This window comes from Colius striatus, chromosome 19 (assembly GCF_028858725.1).
Source record: "Colius striatus isolate bColStr4 chromosome 19, bColStr4.1.hap1, whole genome shotgun sequence".
NCBI classification, from domain to species: Eukaryota; Metazoa; Chordata; class Aves; order Coliiformes; family Coliidae; genus Colius; species Colius striatus.
The window spans coordinates 3,896,761-3,912,276 of NC_084777.1; the positions used below are offsets into that span (position 1 = coordinate 3,896,761).

The following is a 15,516-nucleotide window of genomic DNA, read 5'->3' on the forward strand; positions in this document are numbered from 1 at the left end:
CTGGTTGCAGAGGACTGGCTCCTTCTGGGGGAGGGGGAAGGGACAAGGGTGGAAAACGGAACCTGTTTGGATATCATCTGGATATTTTTATATTTTATTTCCTTCCCCACTCTTGTTTTTTCCCATAAGCTGGGACATCTGGGGTTTTTTTCTGCCCTGCAAAGCAGACTGTACAATGGCATCCTCTCCTCTTTGTGGATAGTCCAGCTCTTTACACTTGTGTCCTTGGGATTGTGATGCTCTCTCAGAAGAAGAGGTGCTGTATTTCATAGGATTCCACTGATAGTATCCCATTCCCAGAAGCTGCTGCCTGCCTGCTTGTTGGCATGATGTGTGGTCCAGATAGGCTTTGGCTGAGCAATTCCAACCACAACGTGATGATCGCCTGGTACTCGGGGAGGAAATAACCTGATGCTTGTGTGGTTCATGCTTGGCTCTTCAAGAGCTTGTCTTAGTATGGTCCAATATTGAAGGTGGTTTTCCTGGTAGACTGGGAGGTTTTCTGAACCCCTCCTATCCATGGAGCAAAGCCCATGTTTTTCTAGTTCCCATCTTCTGCTTGTGAGCCAGCTGTTGGAATCAGGGTTGGTGGAGGTGAGACTTTCTTCCCTGTGCAGGAAGTTAAGGTATTTCTGCTGGCTTTCACTGTCCTGCCTGAAGTGTTTTGCTGCCAGCAGAGACAATGCCTGGGATTATCATGCCCAGGTGACAAAAGGGCTGCTGCTTTTGTGATTCCTTTCATGTTTGTTGGCAAATCCTGCATAGTACCCGGAAGCAATGTGTCATGCTCTGGTGTGCCCTGCCATTCAGACATGATGCTGCAGGAGTTCTTACTACAGCTGCAATATTTTTACAAGCATTTCAGTTGTTTTATTTAGTGGTGAGAGAGTAGTTGTCATGGTCTGTGCATTGAGGATTAGACCAGGAGTTAACCAGTGTCTGAGTTTTAATTGCTGTTCTGATGCTATGGTCCTGGGCAAGGTTCCCCACAGCTCTGTGCTGCAGTTTTCTCAGTCATAACATGGAGATAATAATACTTAACCTACCTCACAGGGATGTTGTGAGGACAGATATCTGGAAGGCACTATCTAAGTACTAATTACTGTTATTGATTGGGTTTGTACAAAAAAAAAGACTGGCCCTGAGCTGGCAAAAGCATTGTAAGCAAGCTCTGGTGGAGCTAGGCTTGGAGACCATTCCCCTGAGCTTGCAGTGCCTTTGCATTGTTTACAAAAGCCAGTGCAACATGCAGTGTTTTTTGACTTGCAGTTAAGCTGAGCTATGTTAAAGGCCTGAAGCAATTTCCTGGCAGAAAAAGGGGGAAAAATGAAGGGTGAATTGAAATGCAGGTGAGAAGAGAGAGTCTGAAACACGATGGTAAAAGCAGGAGAAAGGTCTAGGTTGAACGTGGTAGTCTGTGAAGCTGGAGAACTGGTGCCTGGCTCTAATGTTCTGCTGATAGAGGAAGGTCCTGGTGTTTTCTTGGGTAAGTGTCCATTTTCTTGTGCATGGATGAGGAAAGAATCAGCTCCCCTGGGTGTTGATTCTGCAGTGCAGTCACTTTCCCACTGATTTTGGATGCCCAGTGCTGACAGCACATTCAGTCCTTGTACCTTGTTTTAATTAGATGACTTGCTGTCAAGGTCTGCCCTCCTCACATTGCATTGGAGTTGTTCTTCTCCACCAGCCTGGAGGTCCATCCACATGGCTAACGGGGAATTCAGGCTGGTTGGGAGGCCTGCCTCCTGCTCAAAGCAGGGTCACTTAATCCTGTCTGCCCCCTTACAGGGCTCAGAGTGGCTCTGACCTTGTTCCTCTAATGCCAGTGAGTGGGCAGGGAGCAGGAACAGGTTGCAAATGCTGGTTTTTGTGTTCTTCAATAAGTCAACTCAGAGATGCAATACTTGGGTGTCATCAGGAACCCTCACACATGATAGTTTGTTTACTGCTCACACAGTTATATTTGTCCATGCTTACTGTAGGCCACACATCAAAATCTGTGCTAAGAGCCTATAAACTGGCCAGTAGCTTTAAAACCATTTCCAAGTATGTCATCTGGTTCACAGAAAGGACTGAGATGGCAAGAAACATCTCTTGCTCATTGCAGCTGTTTTGTTATCACATTAGAGTGATGAAGTGCTATTGATAGCCTTTTCTAGTCTCGTGAACCCGAGTCGTTGGATGGCCACATCCTAGATGAACTCATTCAGCTACTATACTGACTTTAGTGAGACTGCTGGCAAACCTAGTCCTGTCAGACCTATTCTCAGTCACGTTCCCTTGGCTGCCTAGGGATGCTGTGGGTCTCCAGAGATACCTGCAGCCTGGTAGATGGAGCTCTGGGTGAATGCAGGAAGATTTTAGAGATGTAGAGAGTGAAATCCTGATTCTTTCCAAACTGATACTACAGGTGTGATTAGATATCTTCTTATTGCAAGAGATTCTGGGCTGTGTTCTGCAAAATCTAGGTGCAAAGCTGTGATTTCTTGGGTTGATGACCGCTTCAGACTTAAATCTCATTATAGTCCTAAATGTATATACCTCTTCCCTTTTTCTGCAAGTGCAGGTGATACTCTCCTTCTGCACCTTACTAGTTTAGGGCAGAAAACTGGAGGCAAGTTAATGACAGACCCAATGGAGTCTTTCATTTGTAAAGACTCTGGATTTGTCTGTCCACCTGATAGTATTTTTGTTAATAAACTTATTTGAAGTGCTGTCTGTATTGGTCTTTTTATGAAGTGTTTTATTGTCCCTGCTCTTGGCCTGTAGATCATAGTGTGGTTTCTCTGAGATGCAGTCTGTAATGCGTTAACTGCACGGAGCACAGAGCTGCTGTTTGCAAGCAGTCTGATCCTCCAGTGTCCAGGGCTTTCTCTGTGGCTCTGAAAGGTTTTAGATTTCATTCTGCACAGTGAGAAAGGCTGTGGTAAAGCAGTGCAAATAGTGGCCTTCAGAGAATATCCTTCATGTCCAGGAGCATTTCTTTTCAGGCTGTGCACCCAGCAAAGGTGTGCTTCAGGAAGGTTGGAGGTTGTTTTCTGGAGGAGATAGGTTGGCTGTGGTGACTGTCCCAGTGGCAGGTGAGAGGTGGAGGGGCTATAGCTGAGTCTTGCAGGCAGGAGCAGAGGGGTGTGCTGGAGTGCCATGCTGAAGCTAGGACTGAGAGTGGGAAGAGCTCAAGGGACAGGATCAGTGAGCTCATCTCCACCTCAATTTTTTTATTGTCATCACAGAGAGGGAAAGAGCAGAACTGCATGGAGTAGAGAGAAAAGATGAATGCATGAGGAGAGAAGGAGGCAGTCTTCATTTAAAACCTGGAGCACCTCTTCTCTTGCTCCATCCTCTGACTTCCAGATCACAGCAGCAGCAATGTGGATGTCTCTGCCGTTGGTTCACTCAGTGCCAAATGAGCAACGGTTTTTTCTGTCACAGGATTTACATAAGGTGTTTTCTTGTGGAATAAATCATTACCTCCAGGGCTCTTACTGTGTGAACAGGTTCATTTTCTTGCAGTCAGTTGCTGTTGTTTCAGAGCAGCTGAGTTTAGGGTCTTGAAAGTGAGGAGACATTCTGTAGGGACAATTTTGAGGATTTCTTTAGTTGAATGTGTTTTAGAGTACAAACACAGCTTCATAAAGCAGCTGCTCTTGTTGGGGCAGTTTCCAAAATGAAAGGTGCAATTAGGGCCCCAGAAATCAGGCTGAATCCTCATCAGCTGCTAGAGATGACATTTCCTCTGCTGAAGTCGTTGGACTTGTGTGGTCCTGTCCCTCATCAGCACCTACCCTGGTGCCATGTCCAGGGCAGGTGCTTTATGTCCAGTTTAGTCTTCTAGAAGAGACAATGGAAAGGGAACATCTTAGATCTTCAAACGTGTAAAAGTTTGCTACATGGAGGGAACAGAGCTTTCTCTGCATCATCTGTGGGCAGGACAAGGTGTACCTTAGAGCAAGAGACACATTAGACATTGGGAAACAGATTTCTGAACATGAAAGGGTATTAAACAATTGAATTAATTGCTGAGGACAAAAAGGAGATTGCTGTGGTAGACATTGCATGGGGTAGAGAATGGGCTAGCTGGCCTTCCAGCACCTCTGCCAGTCCTGCTTGTCTGTGACTCCTGACTTGCAATTGTAAATGTACTTACTTGGTTTTTTAAGCAGCTGATTATCTCAGAGTGAATTTGTAACTGAAGATACTCCAGCCCACTGATTCAAAGTCTTTTCTTTTCAACAAAACAAGGAAAAACAAAGCACAAATTAAAACTGTTGGGCTGGAGAACTGTTGGGTTTGAGTGAAAGTGGAGTCTCAGACACTGGAATGTTATTTCCTAGGTATTAATCAGCCATTGAGCTTGCCAAACAAATATAAGCACGTCAAAAAGGCCTTTCATGCAGGAAGACATATTCTAAAATAAATGAGCTCTTCAGTTGGAACAGTGTTTTGCTTTGGAATTGGCCTTAGATGCTTTTCAAACAAGGCCAACTCTCCTTCAGCCAGGAGAAGCACAAACCTATTTCCCTCTCTGTCTCTGTGCTGTGGCTCCGAGGCTGTCTCCTCCTTTATTCACCAAGAAAATGAGATCTCTCCCGACAAAAGTTTGACAGACGTCTGGCTGCAGCACAGCAGGGAGTAAAGCTGCAGGAATGTCACTGCTCCGGTGCAGATCCCTCCCAAGCTGCATCCCTGGAGGTGAAATTCTGCCCCATGCAGAGCAGAAACAGTTTGAGGAGTTGTTGCAGTGTTTGAGGCTGTTACACAGCCTGTGCTGTAGCTGTGAAATATCTGTCACTTCCATTGAACAAAGGGGACTTTTGCTCATGTTGAGGCTTCCAGCATGGGTTGCAGACCCTGAGCAGCCCTGTTGCTTTCTCTTTGGGATGTGCCTTCTCTGATCACTTTTGCAGCCTGTCTGCCAGTCAGCCCCTTCCCTTTGCTGGCAGACACAGGTGCACAAGCCATACAAAAGGGAGGCCTGCAAGCACTTGGCAAATAGAGAATTTCTTTAAACCTAAGTCTTTTAAATGCAAATGAAATCTAGTGTTAGCTTCTTTTTCCTTTCCCTAGCAGTAATTGGAGCTAAGGTTTTAGACAGAGTAGTAATTTATGCATAACATCAATTAAGTTCCAGGAGTGCTATAAACTGTTCTCTAAATCCAAGTCATTCAGTCCCAAACAGCAAGAGAAATGGGCAAAAGTGAGGGCTAAAAAACAAAAGAGGAAGGAGCAAGATGCAAATATTTAGCTCCTGATGCTTATCCTGACTAGACTAGGAAATAACCTTGGGGATAGATTCATAAGGGTGAATTCTGTATCCATTCTGTCAGCTGGACTTTCAAATCAAGAGTAGGTGTTGTAGTTTAACTGTAAAAGCCTGTATCACTGTAGGAATTGCCAAGCAAAATCCATGCCCTGTATTAGCAGGAAGTCACAGTTATGATCCTTTCTGCCCTTTCAGATTTACAGGGCAAAAATACTCAAGCAGCATGTGGAAAATAGACACAGAAGATACTCCTGTAATTGTAGCTTGGCTGTTAGTTGACTCCTGCCCTTCCTGGCCGTTCTCCTTGTTTACACCAGTTTCTGATCCAGCAAACCCTTTTTCTAAATGGCTGTTTTCTAATAGGATGTGGCCCCTGACAGATGTATATATTTAGAAAACAAAACAACACAACCCAGATTTAGATCCTTTAAGTGTTTAAACCACTATGGAGCACTGTCAGCTTCTTTTGGTCTTCTTTGGTGTTTGTCTTCTTGCTTGTTTTGAAAAGCAGAAACTCCACCTGTTATTTAAGAACCAAACTACTGCTCTCTTAGACAAATGTGATTTTTCAGGCAGTTCTGACCTATCTCCCAAGATGCCTCCATGCAGTTGCAACAAATGCCTTCTGCTTATGGATTTTTCTCCCCTTTCCCTTTGGCTTGTTTGTTTGCAGAAAAAAATGGACAGTCGGGAGTACCAGGATGCACAAGGTTTTGCTGCAGACATTCGGTTAATGTTCTCTAATTGTTACAAGTACAATCCTCCAGACCACGAAGTGGTAGCGATGGCCAGGAAGCTCCAGGTAAAGGTGTTGCCAAATGCATCTTCCCAAGTACATTTAGCTCAACTGCAAGGTGTTAATTCATAGATCCAAGTGGGGATCTGCTCATGGTACTGGCAAAGGAGAGTCAGTGATGGCTGCGGCCCTTGGGAAGAGCCACGTTCTCTGCTGCAGAACTTCACACGTGGCATTGCCCAGCACCACGTTCCACTGCTGAAATGTTGTAGTCATTGCTGTACAAAGTAATGAGAATATGCCCATCTGTACAGGGTTATTTACATGTACAGCACATTCTGTAGTGCAGCAAGGCCCTGGCCCATGGTGGGGTGTGTGTTGTGTTTGAGGCCTGAGTGCGGTCCTTGCAGCTCAGGTTCCTTTGTCACCAGTTTTTCCTCCCTTTTCATAGGATGTCTTTGAGATGAGGTTTGCAAAGATGCCTGATGAGCCTGCAGAGGCCCCTCCTCCACCTCCCCCGACAGCACCAGTGGTGAGCAAAAGCACAGAGAGCAGTCACAGCAGCGAGGAGAGCTCCTCTGACTCGGATAGCTCCGACTCGGAAGAGGAGCGAGCAACCCGGCTGGCAGAGCTCCAGGAGCAGGTACTGCAGTGGCTGAGCTGTGTTTGTGCAGTAGGAAGGACAGAGCAGGAGGAAGGCTTTCATTTTGTTCTTAATCCCATCAAGGCAATCTCCCCTTCTGCTACACAAATGGGAAAGATGCTCAGCTGTTAAATAAGCGTGTTTTTGATGTAATGTTAATTTTCTCTGATGTAGCTTTTCTCATTGCTGGTGCTCTGGGCTTCCTTCTGGGATCCCAGAATGTGAATGAAGGTGCAGACACTACTAGGGATCTGGAAAGAACAAAGAGGGCCATTTGTATGAGAGCTGAGGCATAATGAACTCTATGGGATATTGTGCCCTGTACCCTCTCTGGAGAAGTGAGCTGTTTTGCCTGTTGTGGTTGCAAACACTTAAGCCATGGCCTTTCTTATTATGCAGATACACAAGGCCAGATGCTACAGTGCTTACATGTGCTGCCATAATACAACAAAGCATTACTAAAATAGCTAATCTGGTGAGCAAGGTCATCAGAGAGCTAAGAAGCACACCCAAGATTCCAGAGGCCACTCTAGAGGGAGCTATTAAGCTCCATTTTTATTTACCCCTATGAAAGAAGAATGACATTTTCATTTGAGTCAGCTTCTGCATACATGCACTGCACTTCTGAAAAAGAACTTCAAACCAGGCAAAGGCTCCTGACTTCAGTCACTCAACTACTTGGTCAGTGGCTCTGGGATATACTTACACCTTGGGATGTAGAGGAAGGGTATGTGGAGGCATCAGTTACCTTGCCTTGAAGCCTGGTTAATTGTTTCACTGCTCTCCCCCAGCTGAAGGCCGTTCATGAGCAGCTGGCTGCATTGTCACAAGCACCAGTGAACAAACCAAAGAAAAAAAAAGAGAAGAAGGAAAAAGAGAAGAAGAAGAAAGATAAAGAGAAGGAGAAAGAAAAGCACAAAGTAAAAGCCGAGGAGGAAAAGAAACCCAAGGTGGCCCAACCACCAAAACAAGCCCAACAGAAGAAAGCCCCAGCTAAGAAAGCAAACAGCACAACCACAGCTAACAGGTGAGAGCCTGCCCTCTGCAAGTCACCTTACAGGGAATGCCAAGACCTTCCAGCCCAGTTCCCCTCTCCCTCCTGCCCCTTTGAATTCCTGGTGAAATTCCATTGTCAAAGCAGTTGATTTGCTAATGAATAGTGTCCCCATTCCCAGACAGCTCCAGGGAGTCTTGAAGCTAGAGCTGGCAGTGGAACCATCATATTTCCACTGAGCTCCCTCAGAGTCCCTGCCTGATCCCTCTCAGATAAGGTTTTGAGTTTTGGCTTTTGCACAGCCAGCAAGAACGTGCCATTTCATTCCAGTCCTCCTGCTGCTACACGGGCTTGTTGTCATGCCTCACAGAGCTCAAATATAATGGGTGTAGAGCAGCTGGTGTCAGTTTTCTGAACACTTTCAGAAGTTGTGGTGCTGTTCAAGCTGTTTAGCTGGAGGCTCAAAGCCAAGAGCGTTGCCATGTTTGTTACAGAGGGGGATGTATAAGTGTTCAGTCCTTCTGTGTACCCATGAATGTTTCCATGGTTGTCCCCCTGCCCAGGCAGCCCAAGAAAGGAGGCAAACAGGCATCTGCAACCTACGATTCAGATGAGGAAGAGGAAGGTCTGCCCATGACCTATGATGAGAAACGACAGCTCAGCTTGGACATCAACCGCCTGCCTGGGGAGAAGCTGGGCAGGGTAGTGCACATCATCCAGTCCCGGGAACCTTCCCTCAGAGACTCCAATCCCGACGAGATAGAGATAGATTTTGAAACATTGAAGCCCACAACGTTACGAGAACTGGAGAGATATGTGAAGTCTTGTTTACAGAAAAAACAAAGGAAACCCTTTTGTAAGTTACCTCCTGGGACACACCTTCCCCCTCCAGCTCTTGGGCTCACCTGTGGAGTCAGGGCGTGTGTGTTGGGGTTCTCTTACCCAGCTCTTCTATGTGATGACAGATTGTTTTCTCCCAAGAAAATGCACAGAAACTTTGTGGTTTCTCTCTTCTTTCTCCCCATGATGTCATGCCATGGAGACTTGGAGGCCTTTATTACTTACCTAGAATCTAGAAGGCACTATCAGAGTCTCAGCCTCATTGTGTTAGCTGTTATGTGCATACATCTGGAAGGATCAGTTTCTTATCCTGAATAGTTCAGCATCTAATTAGAAAGGAAACAATAAGTGTGGTTGGGATCCAAAACACTGAGTAAATGGATCATGCCAAGTTACCTGGGCAACCTCTGGGTTCTGGGTGTGATTGGGTTAGATTTTCACCCCAAAACTGCTCATCCTAGATGGCCTGAGCAGCGTGTTGCCCTCAGCCCCTGTCAGCTTAGAGGATTGCTGTTAATGTACTGCTGAGGGTATGGTTCAGTGTGGGAGCCTTATGCACACAGAGTGAGTTGTTGAGGCCCTTGAGAGTTTAGCTCCAGCCCAACAGCAGCAGGAGCACTTATCTGAAGTGGTCCTGGCTCTGCCCATCTGTTTCTTGGTTAGGAGGGAGTTGTCCTGTAAAGAGTATAAGACAATAGCTACTCATAACTCTTGCAGAGCATCTCCATTTCTTCACCACAGGATTTTCAGGCAGACCTAAGAAAAGCTCAGTTTTTCACCCTTCTTTTGCTTTTGAATAACCTGCTGTATGGGCTGACTTTTTTTCCCCCTTTCACTATTGGAATAACTCAGGAAAAGATTTTTCCAGAGTAGTTAGGAACAAGAGACATCCATTTGGTTTGGAATCAAAGTGTAGAGTAATGCAAATAACCTCAAATGTCTGTTCCTCTGAGACTGGTACGCCCAGGGCTGGCAGGCCAGCCTGCCTGACCCCAGCTGGACCCTGCTGCTGTCTGCTGCACTGCACTGCTCAGTGTCCCCACTCCCTTAGCACTCTGCTTTCCAGATGTCTTTGTTAAAATCATTGCTTTAAAACAGTGCACAGAAATACAGGTATTTCCTTGCTGGATCAAGCAAAATATCTGGCCCCTGTCTTGAGCTTCTGATACTGGCCAACACCTGTGTTCAATTAGTCCTTCTTTGGAAGGATATTTCCTCTGCTCGGCAGTATGAGTCTTGCTGGTACTCCTCACCATTTCCATCCTAACTGGTGCAGTTCTGTTCCTGTTGTCTGCCAGCCTTTGCCTCAGATGGTTTTCAGTTTCTCCTCTTTGATTTGTTTCATACTTAAAGCAACATAAACCACAGTAGAGTCCTGTGTGAGGTATCTCTAGTGGCAGATGCTTCCTTCTGACAGCCTTTAATGGGACACTTTATTTTACAGGGCAGAAAACCCAGGTAACAATTCTGTAATTAGAAATGGGTAACTATTGACCATATAACTGGCTGGTAAGTAACCTGTAACTACAAGGTTATGATATTTCTAGCTTTTAAAATACTTTCCAGAGGATCTCTCTGCATGTTACAGGATGGTGATGACTGAATGATGTAGACAACTCCATATGTTGTCCTCCATCTGGGGTGTGCAGTCACTGTGTAGTCACTTGATCTCAGCAGTGTCACTGCAGAGTGGTTGCACAGATTTACATGCCCTGTAAAATAGTGATGTCCACTCTTTTTCCACCTGCAACCTTGCAGTTTTAGAAATTGTGCATTCCTCCTCCACAGCTGCAAGTGGAAAAAAGCAAGCAGCAAAGTCAAAAGAAGAGTTAGCTCAGGAAAAGAAGAAAGAACTAGAAAAACGGTTACAGGACGTCAGTGGGCAGCTAAACAACAACAAGAAGCCTGCAAAGAAAGGTAATAGCTTTGGTTTTGCTGTGCTAACAGTGCCCCAAAAGCTGTGTGTGTGGAAAGACTTCCTCACTGAGACCAAACTGCTGCCTTCTTGTAGCCTTGGGTTTGTCTCTGTGGCTGTAACCCCAGTTGGTCGGCACTTTTGGGGCACAGCAGGTGACTGCTGGGCACTGAGCTACTGTGGGGCTGCTACTTGTTCCCTGCTCAGGTGAGAACTCTCCTGGGTGGTAAGTGTGAGGTGTCTGGAGGCAGCTCATCCCTCAGAGGGATGAGGATCTTCTCCTCTGTATTAGCCTGTGCAGGACTGTGTGTACAGACCAGTACTGCAGGGCATCTAGCAGATGATTGATCCCATTGTGGGATTAAAAGCAAGCCCAGGTAGTGCAATAGTGTGAAAGATGGCATGAAAAGTTGCTCCAGTGCAAACTAAGATTCTTCAGGCTTCACACAAGTCAGGCAGGGTTTTCTTGTGTCCAGAGGTTGCCTTGAAGCATGCAAGGCCGTGGGCACAGCTCCCCTGAGGTTCTGTGCCCTCTTGCCATGAAGACATTGCCCTCCCACAGGGCTTCTGTGCAGGTCCCACACTTCCCTGGGAGACCTTGGCCTCACTGGCAGGACAGGGCTTGTTGCAGCAAGCAAAGGCTGCAGGTAAATAAGCTGCCCAGGCAAAATAAAGTTATGAATGAAGGCAGGGAGGATGAATCACAGTCATAGAATTGTTCTAGCTGGAAGAGACCTTTAAGCTCGAGTGCAGCCTCTCTCCCAGCCCTATCAGCCACCAGCCCATTGCCCTCAGTGCAAGATCCACCTGGCTCTGAAACCCCTCCAGGGACGGTGACTCCAGCAGCTCCCTGGTTAGCCCCTTCCAATGCCTGACAGCCCTGGCAGCAAAGAAATTCCTCCTCACATCCAGCCTCAACCTCCCCGGGTGTAACTTGAGGCCATTTCCTCTTGTTGTGTTGCGTGTTACCAGGGGGAACAGACCAACCCCACCTTGCTACAGCTTCCTTTCAGGTTGTTTTAGAGAGGGAGAAGGTCTCCCCTGAGCCTTCTTTTCTCCAGGCTCAACAGCCCCAGATTCCTCAGCTGTTCTTCATAGGAGACATGCTCCAATCCTTTCCTAGCTTGGTACCCTGCCTCTGGATCTTCTCCAGCACCTCAATGTTGTTCTTGTAGAGAGGAACCTCTGTTTCATTTCCTTGTGAGTAACCCCTTTTCTGCCTTGTTCCATGCAGAGAAATCCAGCTCAGCTCCCTCCGGAGGCCCTTCCCGGCTCAGCAGCAGCAGCTCCTCCGAGTCAGGCAGCAGCAGCTCCAGCGGCTCCAGCTCAGACAGCAGCGATTCAGAATGACTTACGGACACTTCCCCTCCCAACACACAACGGACATCACCCTCACCGATGCTCTGCAGTGTTCCTTTCTCTCCTTAATATACTGCTCTTGTTCCACAGTGGTCAGGTTTTTGTTTTCCTCTCTTTCTCTGACTTTTTTATTTTGTTTTTTAACTCAGTGTTATAAAAGGTATCTTCCAGTTTTTGGGGGAGTGCTCTTTTAATAGGTCAAAGCTCTTTGCGTGTGTGTGTGTGTGTGTGTGTGACTAGACTTTATGACAAATAGTTTCCTTCACATAAAGTCTCTAAAATAACATTTTTACTGAAAAAGATTGGTTGCAAATGAAAGAACTTTATACTCTTAGCAGGAGGTAAATAGCAAGTTCTGCAAGGTTTGTAGTACGTTTCCCTCCCCACCAGCTCCTTCCCTCTCCCCAGATTGTTCTCTTTTAACAAGACTGCCTGGCTCACACAGGGTCAAACAAGATCTTGGGGTTTTCTGAAGAAATCTGTGAAATGGTACTGTATCTGAGAGATGTTAGCTTTTGAACTAGTTGGTGTATTTGTTACTAGCACTAGTATTCTTAATCTCCAAGTCTGCAGTGTGATGAAAATGGCAGATGCCATCAACTTTTCATATAAAAACGACCCCACCAAAAAAGAAGTTCTCATGTGCTGTGGCTTGCTGACGGGCTCTTGTTTCTTTCCATCTTGGTAGAGACATTGGCACCTGTTTGGGAAGGTATTTAAGCATGAATTTCACTTTGAAGACACAAGCTCGAAGTGGTTGCACCCCATGGGTTTCGACTGAGATTTGTTGTTTTTTCCTGGGGATACATTGGGAATAAGGGAGTGAGGGACACTCAGCTTTCTTGGGAATGGCGTTTTTAACATCAAATAGATCATTTCCAGGAAATGGACACTCTCTATGAAAGGTTTCATTTAATTGAAAACAGGTTTTGGCTGAAAGCTCTCATCTGGAGCTCAGAGTGATCCCTGCAGAGTGACCAAGGCAAGTCATGTGCTCCTTACTAGACACACACTGAAGTATTTTCTCCATGACAAGCACATCAGTCTGGGCTTAAAATAACAGAGCACTTGAGCTCCAGCTCAAGGCTGGAGGCTGAGCTGGCAGGGGAATTGCAGAAGGATGCTCTGTGGGTTTGGGTGGGGATTTTTCCCCCCTCTCTCTCATTATTTCAGTAGTGAGCTCCTAGAAGGTGAATGCTGCTTCAGTGTCATGCAATGTGCAGGTTTCCAGGCACTGAAATCCTTAACCAAAAGAAAAAAGAGGGGAGGGAGAAAAAAACAGCAAAGAGACAATTTTTAATGCCATTTTTTTTATTCCAGCCTAATGTTTGACCTGCACTGCTGCAGTCTGCTGTTCTCACCCTCCCTCAGTTCATGTACATAAAAGTACTTTATTTATTAAACACCACTGGTCATTTAAAACCCAATTAACAATCACACAAGCAAAGCTGCATTGTGCAGCCCAGCAGAAATGCAGACTTGGAACGTGGTTTGAAGCAGATTGTAAGGAAAAAAACCCCACAAACCATCAACAAAGCAAATAAAAATCTGGGACTTTATTCAGGTTCATTGGACTCGATTCCTCCAGGTGCTGCAGTCCCCTCTGCCACGTGTCTGGTGCTCTGGCATTTTCCCTGTGTTGGGTTTTTGATGGGTTTTCTCTCTCCTTTCACTTTCCACCCCAGCTCCTTTTTTTTCCCCCCTGTTTTGTACAGATGTTGGAGCCGCACAGGTAGATAAAATTTCTTGATGTTATTGTTTTCTCAGAGATCCTTTTGCTGTAGAACAGTGGGGTTGGGTTGTTCTTTCTAATCCAAGTTTAGGGTAACCCGAGTTCTATCATTATATCCAATTTGTAAGCTGAGGGGCAGGGATTGATTGTCAATTTTGAACTTCTTATTGTAAAGAAAACACACATAGAAATATAAAGTTCTGCCTTCTCCCAGCACCAGCCCCTAAGGCTGCCTCTCTCTGCCTTGGGACAGCCCCAAAGTTGGCTCAGCTGCAGGCTGGCAGGGGTTTACCAGAGGCAACCTTTGCCCATAGGTGAGTGGCCCTGGCAGACTCCTCAGCCCCAGCACACAGGTTTCATTGCATGCTCAGCCTCCAAGAGCTGGCACACGAGGTGTAATGTGGGGATGTGTGATGTCTGGGGCTGTCCCTTGGCTGGAAGGCTGGGGAGCTGCTGGCCCAGCCCATTATTAGCACTCGGTGTTTTGCTTCTTACTGCAGCCACATTCATCTGCCAGTCACTCCCTGCCCATCAAACGAGGTTTTATCAGCCAAGCACACATCCATCCTCAAAAATCTGTCAAAGCTCAACATCTGTGAGTGTTCCAACACACATCTCATACAGCTGGTGTGCCTCTGGCTGTTTCACCCCTACAGTAGCACAAACACACTCTCCACAGCTTGCTGTAGAAAAGCATTCCCATTTCCTTGCTAAGAGCTGATGGATGGGATTTGAACCTTTCCTACTGACAGGGTTTGTAGAGCTGATGTTTCAGGACTATGTCCCTGGGGCTGGTGCGTGTGCAGGAGGGACACAGCCCCCCCCAGCCCCTCCCCAGCCCCCTGCACCTCTGTATATACGGAGTAGTTCCCCGGTGAGGTCTCTTTCCATGTCTCTGTGTGGTAGAAGCAGGCTGCAGTTACCTAATCTAGTTCCTTCTCTGTTTTGGGGACTCTTAGACCAGGTTTTCTTTTGGGTTTGTCTTGTTTTTCTCCTCGTTTTGAAAGGAATGATGTTCTTTAAAGTCGGGGTTGGAGCTGGGGGAGGGGCTCGGGGCGTGACAAAGCAAAACCACCACCTCTTAGCACCGGCTTTGCAAAGGAGGTGTTCTCAGCACAGGAGCAGTGCCCACCGTGCTGGCTGTGGGCAGAGGCCTGCTGAAGAGAAATACAGGGCAGAGGATCCATCCACTGCCAGCATTACCTTGCTTGTAAAAACAATGAGCAGCGTTTTGTGTGTGTTTTTTTAAAAAGAAATGCTCTTTGCATAACTTTTTAAATGTAATTTTTAAAAACAAAGAAACCACCAGCTAGGATTTGACACGGGCCACTTGGACCTTCCCCCTGATCCTGGCTTAACCAATCCACTGAGGTTTGTTGTTGTATTTTTTTTGCTTTGGGTTTGGGGGTTTTGGGTTCTTTTGGGTTTTTTTTTTTACTATTTAAAACAAGAAGAGCAATCCTGTTCCTCCCTGTCTGATGTGCATGCAGATTTACAGTAACTCCTTTTCTTAACACTTTTTAGTGCCATTTCTAGTATATCCCTGTAAATGTCAAGTTACTGAAAAGAAATGAGTCAGTGTAAGTAGTTTAGCTTGTTTATGGCAAATTGCTGGCCTCAAACACAACAGAAGTTGAAAAGGACAAAAAAAGACTTAGAAAGTAAATCTTTGATGTTGCTGGTAATCATGGACCCCGGTCCTGGGACATTTGTTTTGTTTTCATAATAAAAAGAGAAATTGTTTTGTGTGTTGCAGTCTGATGCCATGTTTTCCCCTCTCCCTTCCCCTGTCTCCTTTTGCAGGTGGTGTATTTGCTCCCATTGAAATCCCACAGGGCTTTGATGGAGTTGAGGGGCATGGCCCAGAGTTTGAGGGTCCCCAGTGCCACGAGCGTGGAAATCATGTGGGATCCTGCTGGCACTGATGAAGAGCTTTCAGTGCCTGGGGCATGGCCACAGATCAGTGGGTATGAGATCACTAATCTAACCTTCCTGTTGGTGAGGGGAAGGCTCAGGCTGCTTTAGTGTGCTGGG

General features: G+C 46.2%; 1 protein-coding gene across 2 annotated transcripts in view; it reads left to right on the top strand.

The window, feature by feature from the left end:
• BRD3 (bromodomain containing 3) overlaps positions 1-15,426 on the top strand; it is a 45,452-nt gene extending 30,026 nt beyond the window's left edge. For both annotated transcript variants that reach the window (XM_062011290.1, XM_062011289.1), the window contains 6 exons: positions 5,937-6,065; positions 6,451-6,642; positions 7,434-7,669; positions 8,200-8,492; positions 10,265-10,393; positions 11,626-15,426. In XM_062011290.1, coding sequence (XP_061867274.1) covers positions 5,937-6,065; positions 6,451-6,642; positions 7,434-7,669; positions 8,200-8,492; positions 10,265-10,393; positions 11,626-11,741 — 1,095 coding nt within the window. In that variant the 3' untranslated portion in view covers positions 11,742-15,426. The remainder of the gene's footprint in view (positions 1-5,936; positions 6,066-6,450; positions 6,643-7,433; positions 7,670-8,199; positions 8,493-10,264; positions 10,394-11,625) is intronic.
• The last annotated feature ends 90 nt before the right edge of the window (positions 15,427-15,516 follow it).